The 14,795-nt window shown below is 40.8% G+C and overlaps 1 protein-coding gene across 1 annotated transcript in view; it reads right to left on the bottom strand.

Annotated features, from left to right (window-relative positions):
• The window catches only part of TOPAZ1 (testis and ovary specific TOPAZ 1), a 60,276-nt gene that overhangs the window by 5,310 nt on the left and 40,171 nt on the right, over window positions 1-14,795 (bottom strand). The window contains exons 12-16 of the mRNA XM_054990929.1: window positions 12,790-12,856; window positions 11,081-11,255; window positions 6,270-6,370; window positions 3,594-3,759; window positions 2,745-2,909 (exon numbers count right to left, since the gene is read on the bottom strand). Of these exons, the coding sequence (XP_054846904.1) occupies window positions 2,745-2,909; window positions 3,594-3,759; window positions 6,270-6,370; window positions 11,081-11,255; window positions 12,790-12,856 (674 nt within the window). The remainder of the gene's footprint in view (window positions 1-2,744; window positions 2,910-3,593; window positions 3,760-6,269; window positions 6,371-11,080; window positions 11,256-12,789; window positions 12,857-14,795) is intronic.

Here is a 14,795-nt window from a genome sequence, read left to right as displayed (position 1 = left end):
TTCTCCTCAAAGTGGGGGCAAACCACCAATGAGGTCTACAAAGAGGTCCTTCAGTAGAAAAATAAGGTTGTACATATTTTTCACTTTATTTACTGCACTACAACCTTTTCCTTTTAAAAATCTCTTCAATAAATGTTACATTTCGAAATTCACTTCATCAGTTTTTAGGCATCAACATACTTCACTTTATTCAAACACTTTTGTGAAGCTTGGGTACTATGCTATTATACTACAAAACCAACTCACCTCCCCCCCCCCCCGCCCCCGCAAGCCAAAGATGTTACTTACCCATAAATATTATAACTGGATTTAAAGTAGTTAAATACCGTAGCGAAACACGGGCTTCAAGCTAGTCCTACTACATAAAAGGCTAACAGTGTTCCAGACAACTCACTTCCTACTATGGTGTGCCTCCAGAGGGCGCTGCCATGGAGTGAAGCCCAGAAGAGGCAGCCCTTCCCTCCAGAGAATGTGCCATGGGAGGAAGCCCAGGCCAGGATCAGGCACAAAGCAGGCAGCAATGCCTCCCCCCACACAGACTTCACCCAGCTGGGATCATGAGCAGAGCAGGTGGCAATGCCCACCCCCTGCCTTCACCCAGCTGGCCAGTGTGGAGCAGGAAGCAATGCCTGCCCCCCCTTCACCCGGCTAGGAACAGGCACGGAACAGGAGGCAATGTCCAACCCTTCTTCACCTGGCTGGGATCAGGAGCAGAGCAGGTGGAAATGACCCCCCCCTTTCATCCAATGTGGATCAGATGTGGATCAGGCAGCAAGGCCCACCCCTTCAGCCGGACAGAATCAGGTGCAGAGCAGGAGGCAATGCCCGCTTCCCTTCACCCAGCTGGGATCAAGAGTGGAACAGGTGGCAATGCCCGCCCCCCTTCAAGTGGCCGGGATCAGGAGTGGAGCAGGTGGCAATCCCCCCCCCCCCGCCTTCACCCATCCAGGATCAAGCGTGGAACAGGTGGCAATGCCCTCCCTCCACCCAGCCTGGATCAGGAGCAGAGCAGGTGGCAATGCCCACTCCTCCTTCAACCTGCCGGAATCAAGAACGGAGCAGGCGAAAATGCCTCCCCCACTCTTCACCCTGTCGGGATTGGACACAGAGCAGGCAACAATGCCCCCCTCACCCGGCCGGGATCAGGAGCAGAGCAGGTGGCAATGTCTGCCCCCTGCCTTCACCTGGCCGGGATCAGCCATGGAGGAGGAGGCAATGCCAGTCCTCCCTCCCTCCCCTTTCTAAAGCCTGTTGTATTTTTTCCCCACAATGGGCTGTGTTTCCCCTACTGTGTTAGTAGTCAAATTTGACTACTACACTGCTCACCCCCAATTCCAAATAATCAACACATTAAATATTTCTGGTCCTTGTGGGACCCAACTGCTCACTTCCCTCCACTGAAAGAACTATCCATTTATTCCTACAGCCACAACAGATGAGACACCTGATGCGTGGAGGACACTTGTCAGTTTCCTGCAAGGTTCCATGGGAAATGTAGTGAGAAAGAACGTCTGTCAGGGAGGAGAATCCTTTCCTCTCCCTCGCAGAGATTTTCTCTAGGAGTCTCATCTAGTCTGTTCAGCTCCTCTTTCCACTGCCAGTGTGTATTTAGGGGAGCAAGGGGAACTCACTGGCAGCAGCGAGAAGAAGCACATTCCCCTTGCTCCCTTGCACTCTATCCCTTGCACTCTATCCCTTGTTGGATAGAGAAGATTCACTCTTTTTGTAAAACAAAGAGTTGGGGGGGGGGGTGAAAAAGAAAAGAAGCTTTTGGCTAGTGCCCTTAACTCCTCAGTTGCTGAATTACACCGTCTCCCTCCCCCCCTCTTTATTTTAAGAACGGGCAGATTCCACCTAGAGGGTTTGCTGAACTACACAGTCTCTCTCTCTTCCCACCCTCTCTGGGTGGATCTGCGTGGGGGAGGGGGGAGACTGTTCAGCAACTAAGGAGTTAAGGGAGCTAGCCAAAAGCTTCTTTTCTTTTCCACCCTTCCCTCCCAACTCTTTGTTTTACAAATGGAGTGGATCCTTCTCTCTTCTCCACAGCGTTCTGATTCAGCAGCTCTTTTAAAACTACAGCTCCCAAGAAAAATTGTGAAACTCTACATTTAAACAACACGTGCCAGGTGTCACTGTTAGCAGTCCAACAATTTCACAGGAGTTCTTTAAGAACCCTTGGGTGTATGCCATCTGGACTTGAAGATATTAGTTTTTTGGGGGAAAAGACTCATCCTCTTGTAGGGCTGCTTTTAAATTTTGCTCCTGTTAAAATGGCTTGCCTTTCTTCTGGTAAGAAAATGTCAACCTGAGAAAAAGACATGATGCAGGGAACAATGGGAAAAATACTCCTTTATGAGTGGCAGTGAAGCAATAGTCCATCATCTGCCTAGATCCATATTGCAGCCAAGTGTGTTCTGTGTTGTAGGCTATTTAAGGATCCTAGAAAATGTATGAGTGCAATTTCTTAAGTCTATAAACTTCAGGAGAGTAGAGGTCAGTCTCCCCTCTCCCCGCAAAGGGCAAAGGAATAGAAATGTTGTATAAATTAAACAATTACTTTTTTCTGGCAAAGAGAGGAAGGAACACAGTTGCAAAACTTCATCCGATGAAATAAACCAACCAATCCAGAACAGGGCCTTACAACATAAATAGAATACCATTCTGTTTTAGTGTTAGTTCAAAGTGACATGCAAAGTAAAACACCACAAACTCACTAGCTACTGAAAATATAATTTTTGACTTACCACAAGAAGTCTGAAAGCCTGGTAGATTTCGCAAGACTTCAAATGCTTCTCTGTAACGGTTTTTAGTAAGATATTCAGATGCTATCTTACATAGCAGGTTATGCCTATTTAGGACATCCATTTTATCACAAGGCCATGTCAATGTGTTGATTACCCATTCTGATTCTGCAGAAATTAAAACTACTTTAAAATACAGCAAGGGGACACAGCACGTGGTACCTTTCACTACTGCAGAACAGGCCATTAATCTCTCAGAACAGTGAATAACTAATTAGGAAAATATCACTGGAAAGAACTTTCAAAAAGTATTTATAGACTTAACACTCCTCTACCTGAGGAACATAAAACACTTTTTATACCAACATTTTAATCAGATTTATTTGATCTTATCTCATTTATCCTCCAAATGATCAAGGGTGTCCCCCTCTCCCATAGTTTTAACAACAACTCTATCAGATAGGTTGACAGATAGTTATTGATTGCAGAATGGGGATTTAAACCTGCATTTCTTGGTCCTACCTAGATCAAAACCAAGGATGAAATCTATGTAATATAACCATTATTGGGGTCAACCAATTTAGATCACACACACTAACCATTAGCTCCTTCAGATGACTGAGTAGTTGATTCCCCTTCCTTCCAACTATACTCTTTTCATGTATTTTAACTATTTTTCAAGCCTGTCAGCAAATACTTAGGATCAGAAAATGGACCCTGAGCCATTCATTTCAACTTGTTTTAGAATTAGTATCGGCTTCAGCTAGAAATGTGATCTTACTGAACTGCCATCATATCTAAACACACCATAAAACGGCAAGCCTTGCTTCATTTGTTAAAATACAAGCTTACCTTTCAATATCCATACTGCACCATCTAGGCTCCCACTGTTGAGAAAGACTTCCACCGCAACATTGACAATTTGGCACTGCGGTGCCAATCGCTCTGGACCAATAAGCCCTTTCAAATATGTAAAGCGTATCTGTAAAGCATGAAGCGTATCCAGTATCTTCCTTGCCTATAATAAAAGGAGAAAAGCAGGACATACAATGAAAATTATTGTATCATTAGTTATTTCCTTTAGAAACACACGGTGTTATCTGTCTTTAAAGCCACAGGTGTCTGGCCTTGACGTTATCACTTCAGCACATACTTATTTCAAGGCACTGTTTCCATCAAGATACTTTTGTATGCTCTTTTCTACATCTGGAGTAGGATACATGCAAAGCTGGGTAGCTTTGTTATGCAGTTATAAACATTCAAAATCAAGAGCAGTGCCTAGGTTTACAGCTTTCATTTTATTTTCTTCCAAGTCTAAATTGCCAATCAGGATAAAATACATTTTTTCGATTCTCTTTTGGAGATTCAAAACTAGGCAAAACTATGTAAGAATAATTCTGGGTGATGTAATTTTATCACATAGTAACAGTGTTCTTAAATACCGCCCTACTGGACAGATTAGTAGCCACTCAGAACGGTGAACAAAGTCAGTGTATTATTATTCCCACAATACAGCTGGGGAGTTGGAGCAGAGGAGTGGCTTACCCAAGGCCACCTGCAGAGCTCATGGCAGTAGTGGGAGTCAAACTAGCAGAGTGCTGATTTGCAATCCAACCACTTAACAGCATATACATTGGGGTGGATGAAATATAGTTCTCTTGTCATCAAACACTTTCAACATTTAAAACCTCAAGGGGTACTTTAAGAAGAACTACTGCCAACCCAAGAAAAGAACATACTCTTCTCTACAGCACTAACTCTTCCAACAGAAGTATCTCAAGTACTCTTTCAGAAACGAGAATCTCTGACTACTAATTTCATAAATGAAATATTGTGTGTATTGTATAACTGCATTATTCTGAGGCAGGGGTTAAACCTGCACATGAGATTCGGAGTGGGTGGGCATTGGCAACACCCCAAGGTATCAGCACTTGCAAATAAAAACTTCAACAAATGGTAGCAGCTAGGGGTGTGCACCTGAAAAATATTCGGATTTCCCGCTTCGGGTTTACCCAAATCTTTACAGAAACATGCCACTTCGGATTCGGGTTTCTAAGTTGCTTCGGTATGTTCCATAAACATTCAGAGCATACTGAAGTGATGGGGACGGGAGGAGGCCCACTCCCACCCTTAAACTCCCACCCCACCCTTTAACCCCATCCCCTCCACCCCCCTTACCTGGTCAGGCTCCAGCCGCCAACACCGCGCTGGCCAGCGGAGAAGGCCTCCCCTGCCGCTGCCACGCCGCTGTGGCCAGCCAGCAGAGAAGACCTTCCTTGCTGCTGCTGCCACCGGCACAGCCAGCTGGCAGAGAGGGCTGCCACTGGAGGCCAGCAGGGAGGCGGGAGGGCCTCTTCCTCCAGCCGGTGCCAGGTAAGTGGCGAGGTAAGGGTGGGGAATGGAAAAGTTTAAAGGGCCCCGCCGCTTGCGAAAAGGCCCTTTAAACTTAACCCCCGCCCCCCCCCAAGCATTATGAATGCTTCGGGAAGCTTTGATTCGGTATTTCCCCATTTGGAAATACAGAAGCTTTCCAAATTGGGCCTGATTCAGGTATTTTACCCGAATCGGATACCCGAAGCACACACCCCTAGTAGCAGCACCTTAAAGGAGCATCACTTTTGATTTGGAATACATTTTTGTGGCATAGATCCCACAAAAGCTTATGCTGGAATAAAATGTTTGTTAAACCTTTAAAATAGCATGAGATTATTTTGTACTTTTGCTGCAACAGACAAGCACAGCTATTGCAAAAGGAGGAAGAGCCCCTTTGGATCACTCAAAAAGATTCTGGTGACTTGCAAGGACAGAAGCCATGAGACACAGCAGCTACAGTAAGGAGGGGAATTGGGTGTGATTGTGTAAGAAAACTGGTTGGCTCCATCCCAGTAAAACAGAATAACCGATTTTAAGATGAAAGGAAAGCTAAAGAGAAGCCTCATGGGTTTTAAAACTCTTACTGCATGTAAATACATGAATTTTAAAGGTATAGTTTCTGTTCTGTACAATGTATTGGGACCATATAAATCAAATACTGAACTAACATATTAAAAACAGACCTCAGACCATGGAATCAAGCTCAAGCCCAATATCTGGCTAAAAATCTAGAGCTCTAGCACTCACAGACCATAACTTATCACAGAACTTATCTACAAAGGGATATTATGTTGATATCTTACATCAAATATCATTAATCACAGATATGCTAAAGGATGAGTGAAAATGTGGAAAATTTGAAGCTATATTTTGGTTCATATAAAGACTATAATGGGATATAATATCTTTTAATCTGACATCTGTTATACTGGGCTACAAATGAAAATTCCTCCCATGTGTAGATTCTCTGTTGCCAACTCACATACCTCCGCAACACCAAGAATCCTTATTGTGCAGAAGCAGCCTTAAAGAACATTTTAAAAAACACACTGGGACCATGTGTCAAGTGGTCCGAAGACTATAAACACAGCATATGTCTAGTCTTTTTAAAATTAAAATGCTCAGCTGAAGAATTATGATAAATTAGTATAGTACCTTTAGCCACTGCTGTATTCTATAGTAAGAATATAAAACACTGATACCCATCCTTCCCAATAATGTTTTGTCTGCTTCACTGTGCCACGGCTCTGCATTAACTAGAAGAGAACAACAAGGTCAGTAGTTGTTGCTTTTGATTCCTTTAAAAGATTTTCTATTAAGGGTATAAATAAGAGTACGTATAAATGTAAAAGCAAGTTACTTGAAACTAAGAAGGTGTTTGTCTTGAACCCTCATCTGAACACATTTACTTCACTTACACTCAGACTTTCTCTCCACTGGGGAGCCAAAGCAGTTTTACATCATTCTCTTCTCACAACATCCCTATAAGATGTTGTTTCATAGTATGGTAGGGATGGACCTGGGTCTCTTAGATCCTACTTGGCCACTCTGGTCACTATACCACACTGACTCTCTGACCTAGAATAGCTGAAGGACTGCTTCTTCATGTATGAACATGCCCAATCAATAAGATCTACATTGAGGGCTCTTCCTTCAGTCCCTTCACCATCAGAGGAGGGTTTGGGATTAGTGACAGGGTCTTTTCTGCACAGAACACCATGCCCAGAGAGGTCTGTTTAAAACACCTATTACTTGTGTCGAGAACAAAAAAGGTCTTCCATCCAAACTGCTTTGGGCTGGTATTAAGCTTATGTTTGAATTAGCAGCTTTGTAGTTTGATGTCAGAGTTTGTAATGGATCAATCATTTTATTACAGTTTTATTACATGTTTTGGGGAAAAACAAATACTTAATAAAATTTCCTCAAGCGTTTAGTTGTACAGAGGTTTTTTTGTACAGAGTTGCACATATGGCTCAAAAGATGGGCAGTATCCATACTTTTTAATTCTGAAAACTAAAAAATATGGGGTATGGGCACTTAAGATAAGTGCCAACTTTGAAGGGCAAATCCTACAAGCTAGGAACTTCTAAATTAGCTGGAATTCCATGATGTTAGTAAAGACAAGATGCTGTTTGATACTATGGAAATAGGTAATCATGGGACCAGATCCTTCTCTGTATCATGCTTCTCAAGTACTCCTCTTAACAGACTTGTTAGAGCAAATGTGACAATAATTTTGGAAAATCACCTTAAGTATTTTCCACTGAAATAGCCTTCTAAATATTGAAGGATTTCTTTCGAAGCCTGGGGGACTATCAGACTCTCTAAGGTCTCCAACGCATCCTGTGATGTCTTCAGCACAATACAATTGTTTTCAGAGTAATTACAGTGTCTTTAGTAGAGAAAATGTAAGTTGGCTATGGCAGCAACAGAGTACCACACCATCACTCCCTCAAATATTCCTTTTACATTTGCAGAGGTACACTTTAGACTTGTGCATGGGAGTTTGTTAGATTTCTTTCATTTTTATTATTAATTCCCAAAGGGGTCGTTTTATAATTTGGGTTATTTCATATGGTTTGGTTTCATTTTGTTACCATTACTTTTGTAATTGTTTCCTTTTCATAATTCTATTTCCTTACTGGTTTCAATGAAAGTACACCCCCCCCCCCTTCTGTATCTTCCTGAACAAAACTCAAAAGGAATGCAGTTCTCCACTAGGACATCTACACTGTCCAATATCAGAATAAGAACAAAGGGGTCCCTCTCTTTGTGAGGCAATGAATGGTGCCCATGTTTAACATTACAGTCTATGGAAGAATTGAGAGGAAACATTTAACACATAAAGCTGCTTGAGGAATTGGCACTGCAGCACTTTGCCTGAAGAACAGTTGCTTGAGCTTGGAGAGGAAACTTCCAGTGCCAGGCAGACTGCTACGACTGTTGGCTGCTGTCACTTTTTCAAAATCACCCCCTTCTCTCCCTATGCCACTAGATACTATTTAAAATACCTAAGCAGCAATAGTAACAGCCTCCTATTTACAAATGTACTAGGTGAGCCTATCCACCTAAACCATCACCTAGTCAGAACTGTTTCTGACTCTGCAGTGGATCTTTGGAGCCGGAGGTCTAGTTCCCTTGTTGCTGCTTACAGGGAGGTTTACGTCTCGGATATTGTCCTTGTTTAGTTGGGACCAACAACTTTGAGGATACTGGTGATAAGGCTAGTATTGATATTGTCTTCCTTTATAATAATGCTGCTGCTGTCTGCTAAAAGGTCTAGAATTGGATTGCTGGGAAGGAAAAACTCCATACAATCTAGCTGTTTGGTGATCCTTTTGTGATAAATAGTCGGTCTTAGCTGAAAGCAAATCCTGTCCCTCAAAAAGTAAATCCTCTACTTTGCTCCTGGTTTCTATAGGTAAAGTGGTGGACCACAGCCATGTGTGCTTCCTTAGGACTATTCATTTATTTATTTATGTCATTTATAGTCCGCCTTGCTCACTGAGACTCAAGGCGGATTACATAGTGTGAGATTAGTACAATCAGCATCAAGGACATTTCCATACAGTGTCAAGGACATTTCCATAAATAATGTCATAGGATTTTACAAAGATATAGCATTAGCAAGGATCCAATACAAAGTTGAAGAATTGCTGAAACAGAACATAATCAATTCTAGGACTGACATGCGGTAACATGAAGCACAGGTAGTATATAGGAGCAGATATTCCAGAAGCCTTTTTGTTGGGATTAATGGACAAACACAGTTGGAAAATCAGCATGGTATTTTATTTTTATATATGACTACAGCAACTAGGCTGTTAACAAAAAAATATCAACCAGAAGCCATTTTGCTGGGATTAATGGACAAGCAGTTGGAAAATCAGCATGGTATTTTATTTTTATATATGACTATAGCAACTAGACTTTTGTATGCTCAAAAATGGAAAAGTACAGAATTGCCTTCAACTGAGGACTGGATGATGAAAATTATGGAGTTAGCAGAGATGGCTAAACTCTGATCAGAGATAAAACATTGTCTATTTTTATGGCTATCTGGAAACCCCTTATTGGTTTTCTGTGCGAAACAAGGAAAAACGATTTGATGATTTGTGATTTTGATTTTTACGATAAATCTAGCAAAAAATAAATAAAAGGGAGGCAGTAGTGGAAAAGGAATTTTTGGAGAGATTAAAATTTAAAGTACAATGTTTGTTAAAATAAGTGTTGTAGAGAAAAATGGAAAATGAAATATGTATTACTGTTTTCTCTTACTTTTCTTTTTTTTGTATGCTGTTCTTTTCACTATTTTTTCTTTTATTTCTTTGCCTTTTTTATTGGGTTTTTAATTCTATTAATAAAATAAAAAAAATTCACACTATCATTTGTTCCATGTAAAGGCAGAAATCATCTGTGGGGGAGATTGGCTCCCTGTCCCTAGCAGCTTTGTCAGGCAAAGGATCAGAGAGGATGCTGGGACTCCTTTCCATGAACTGCTCCAGCTCAGATTATGACAGATGGAATGCCACTGATATCGAGTGTGAATGCTGATAAGGTCCAGGGGCCCAATGTTCTTTGTCTCTTCGTTCAGGCTGAAAGTCTGTGGGCAGCAGAAAGTCTGGTGCGATGAATGGAAGAGCACCTACTAACGATCCTGTCTGGGCAATGGCAAAGAAGGAACTGAGGGTCAGGGGGCACACTCCGTCCAGATTGCAGGCATGTTTGGCGAGAAATCTGCATGCATGAGCTGTGGGAGGAAGGCACCCCCCACAAGAGAAAAAGCTGAAAGAATTCTCTGGCTGGCAGGCCTGCGCATGCACAGTCCCATGTGGGACTGCACAGGAAGACTGACAATGAACATTCCCTGCCAGTCATGATGTGCTGTGACTGTGCACAATGTCAGGTAAGATACTGTAATGTGTGTGTGATAAATAAATAAAATTAAAGTGTTGTGGTTGGCTTACACTTGGAACACCCAGATATACAAAACAGACCGAGTTACACAAGATAGACAAATCCCCAATTAATTGTAATTCCCAAAGAACCACAACAGGTCTAGTGGGGAGAGGGGCAAAATTAAAAATCAAAAGGATTCAAGGACACACTAAGGCCAGTCACACACTGAAAAAATAAAGTAAATAAGACCGAGGAAGAATTAAATAAAAGATGTATCCAAGTGAAAGCAAAATAGAAGGCAAGCCAAAAAGCAAGGAAGAAGGGGGCAAATCCCAAGTAAAAACAGTAAAATGCTTCAGAAAGATTTAGAGATACACAAAACAAACTATATTCAAAACAAAAGCTTAGAAAGTGAGAGAACACAGCAGAAAGAGGAGAAAGGTCAGGTCAGAGAGAAATGGAAAGAAAGAAAATCATGGTTTTTTTTCCATTATAGACTCTTTAGATAAGGAATTTATGTTGTTTTCATATTAATTACTATAATTACTACTATAATTTCATATTAAGTTACTATAATTACGAAACATAGCATCTTTGTAATTATTGTAACTAAAAATGAAACAAATGCAAAAGTCAAGTAAATCTGGTAGTAAGTATTTTGGCCAAGGGTAATGGACAATGGCATGAGGTTACATTTAGGTTATCTTCCCCACATTGAAAGCCATCAATGACAAGGTAGAGATTGTACCAGCAATCTTCAGTATTTTATGCAATTAGATGGGGCAAATGTTGGTTTTTTCCGAATCACAACCTAATTATAAGTGGTTTCTAGACTGGAGTACAGCAAACAAAGAATGTGAATATATGAACTACGGGCTGATTCTTTCCATCACTACCAGCAAGTTACTCTCTATCTAAGGATAAAGTCCAAGCAGACTATTAGTAGGAGGAAGACAGAAGGAAGGTAATGTATTTCCTGGATTATTTGTTTCAATATCTACACTTACTTGATTCTTAAACTAACTGTATGTTCAATGAACAACCCATGACTTCATCATGAATTTTACCTGCAGCTGCAAATTCGCAAAAAGGAACTCCTGGTCTTTCTTCTTTTGCAGAATCACTTAGGATGTTAGCAACATACAGTGAGTACTTTGCAAGATCATCAAAACTTTTACACCCTTTCCTCACATTAACATACACAATGCCCAGATTAGTCCAGTCTCCTTTTTCTTTACAATGCTGTTCAAAAATAATGAAACATTTAAAGCATTATATACATACATTATAGGTTTAAGACAAACATCACTTACTCAATAAGCGCTTCAGTTGCACTTTTGAACTTAATGAAAAATGAATCCAGTAACTTGGGTGTTTATTTACTTCTTGACATTCACAAAGGCAACACCACAAATACTTAACTATATAAAAAGCTGGAAAAATTTCAAAAAAGTTTTTCAATTACCACACAAGTTGACGACACTTCATTCAGAGCTTTCCTGTAAGCTCCTCCATTGTGAAACAAGTTTGCCTGATGCTTATAGGAAAGCCCACACACTTCCAATTATTTTGCAAAATGTATAAAACAGAGTTGTTCAGGAGGGCTTTCTTGTAGAAGAAAAGTTATGCGTAATGGTTCGGCTCAGGAGGTGACTATAAAGTTCTGTTATGTTAAACAGAGATGTTTGCTCACACATTTCGAGGTTTTATCCCCGATCTACAATCCCAGCCAAAATACATTTTTTGTCTAAGAATCCTTGCTATTAGATTCAAGCATTATCATATCTTGTCATCTGCTTACTGACTGACTGGATTTTTATTGTGTTTGTAATCCACCTCGGATCCTAGTGAGAAAAGCAAGGCTATAAATCAACAACACAACCACCACTTTTTGAATCCATCTTTGGAAAGTGCACTTGATTCTATTATTCAAGATCAATCATTTGTTTGTGATGAGAAAGACCAAAGTTCTATCTATTTTCCATCTATTTCTTTTCTAACTTTCTGCACATTACAACAATTGCTATTTTATTGCTGCCCAAGAGGGGAGGAAGTGTGTAACCATGAGAACATTTGCTCATTCTTGATACAGCCTTCCCCCTGGCCTGCATTTTCTTAACTAAACTTCAGAGAAAGCAGTATAATCTGAAATTACGGTAGATAATGTCCAGAAAGCAGGTGAACTGATGCTGCTGGCCACAATTAATCAACAAGATTTTCCTATCAGCAGGAGGATGAAACTGATGGACAAACTGTTTACATAACATACTGACCCAACTCCTATTCTATCCTCTTGTAAGGGCCAAGATAGGCATGATAGCATCTCTGGATCTGATGTGAGGATGCCATCACCATTTTCAAGTGTAACTCTGGCTGTTTAAAAATAATGCAAAGGCCAAATCTCGACTGGGGCTCTTTATCCCCCCTGTGCCTTTTAAAGTGCTAAAACAGCTGCTTCAGAATGGTGGCAGCATCCCTGGGGTGAGACACAGGGGACACCTTCACATCTAGTTCAGCCTTGAATCAGGAGGAGGATTAAGGGACATCTTATAAGCAGCTTTTTAGTTTGATTTTCACAAAGTGTACTTGAGAAGGGAAAACCAATGTTTGCCCCCTTAGATCTTTACAAATAAATTTTGAAGTAACTAGAATTAATATTTTAGCCTATAGTTTAGCTCCCCCAACACCAACATACTAAATGGAAGTAAATACTGCTTCCACATAATCTGGCAGGAGTGTCAAAATTTTCCAGTCTGTTTACAAAGAAATATCTTACCTGAAATTCTGCTATTGCTGAACCAAAGTCACAAATACTGGCCTTGTAGAAATGGCTTCCCTGAAATCTTAAGAATATATTTTGTATTATCCTGCTGCTGGGAATATTTACATTTGGTTTCAACATAAACTAATATTCATCCAAGATTTCCCCCGAGTTTCTTGAATATCACTGGCCTAGAACTTCTGTTTATCTCAGGTTCATGAACACAGACTTCTGAATACTCAATGTAAGATCTAAGAGGGGACCATGGTGGGTGATTCTGGGCCTCCATGCATCCCTGGCAGAGTTCATCAGGATCTAAATATCTCATTGTCTGCCATTATAAACCTGGAGTTTTTTGGCAGGACTCAGAGTTTATACCTGTAGGCAAAAAAATCTGAGAAAGATGGCTCAGTACTGCCCTGCAATTTGATCAGGGTAGCGGTGGCAGTTATCCAGATGTAGTATACTAGCCTTAGCCATCATTCCCCTTCCTTTAGTGGAAGTTAATTTGTCATTGGCCAACATGCCCACTGCTGTTCAGCAAACAGTGAGGATTGATAAAAAACAATTCAAATGCAAGATAAGATCTCTTCCTCTTAAGTCAGGCCTCCACAACCTATGCTCTGTAATCTAAATATGTGCTGTAGGTGCTTCCAGTGGTCACTTTGTATGCACAGCAAATAATGAGATGGGATTATGTGCCTGAAAGTGTCCAATACAGTTCTGAGGCCAAGCAAGTCATGGACCATGTATCCTCTGAGAATCCTAAGAAAGCTACTCGGAGTTTCCTGAAGGAAATGTGGGATAAAGGGGTAGCAGCCGACTTCAGTTACATTAGACAAACTGAAATAAAATGGTCTTTAAATTTTTTGGAGTTGTACATTTTCTAAAAACTTGACACAAAACCTAAGAGCTTGACACAAAAGACATTAGTTTCAGGTGGGTAGCCATGTTGGTCTGCAGTAGAAGTGCAAGATTCGAGTCCAGTTGCACTTTAGGGACCAACTAGATTTCTGAGTCTGCAAGAAAAATCCTGTCTTGATTCAACCCGAGGTTGCAACATTTTGTTTTCATACTAACAAAGACAATTTCATAAGAAATCTCTTCTGCAAACATTTTATTGGGCTTGTATCCCATGAACTGCCACAGAAGACACACTGGTTTTCCCTGCATTCTTCTCCTTTCCCCTTCAATTGATGGGCATGATTATTCCTGGAGTTAAGGGATCTGTATGAACAGCCACACAGATCAGGGAGTTGTAGCAAGGTGCAGATGAGACCACCCTTCCTCTTTCTTCTCTCAGTGTATCTGCACTGACAAAAAAGGGAGGAGGAGGCCTTCCCCATGCTCCTAATTGTAACCCCACAACCTGCACTACAGACCATCCATGTTAGTCCTGTGATCCCAACACCTTTCTGGAGGTCAAAAAGGACCACAGAGAAAAAAAACAGTGTTCACCTGGCAGTTTCACTGAACACAAGTAGTTTCAATTTCAAATTCCTACTTTAAACTTAGAATGTATAGTTACACACACACACACGTGGCAGATCTTCCTTCAGACTGCAAAGCAATCTCCTGTTCTTCTAGTGTGACGGACTTTCATAAGCCTCACACTTGCTTTGTAATACAGTAATCCACAAGCATGCCAGTGATATCACAAATGGACTAATCTAGAAAAGATGGATACTAGATGGATAAGCATCTAAGGCACAACAAAACCAGAGAAGTCTACATAGTATAGAATACTGCATCATCTTGCAAGATCATTACAAAACAGAGGCAGTTCCAGGACCAATGTGGGCAGATTTATATTTTTGGTGTGACAGAAAGAAGATGCCTGCTTTTTCAGATACCTGTCTTGTCTACATCCTGTTTTCTTATTGGATGTTCCAGGTAACTTCCACAAGCAAACACAGGAAATTATACACAGCTCTTGCCAGTTGGTTTTCTTTTTAATTCCTGATTTTTACTTCCCACAGTTCAAAAAATAAGAGTTCTAAGAATATTCAGGACAAAGATGC

Source organism: Eublepharis macularius, chromosome 11 (genome assembly GCF_028583425.1).
Source record: "Eublepharis macularius isolate TG4126 chromosome 11, MPM_Emac_v1.0, whole genome shotgun sequence".
NCBI lineage: Eukaryota > Metazoa > Chordata > Lepidosauria > Squamata > Eublepharidae > Eublepharis > Eublepharis macularius.
Note: the sequence above shows the minus strand (reverse complement) of the source record. Positions and strands in the feature narration are given on the sequence as shown.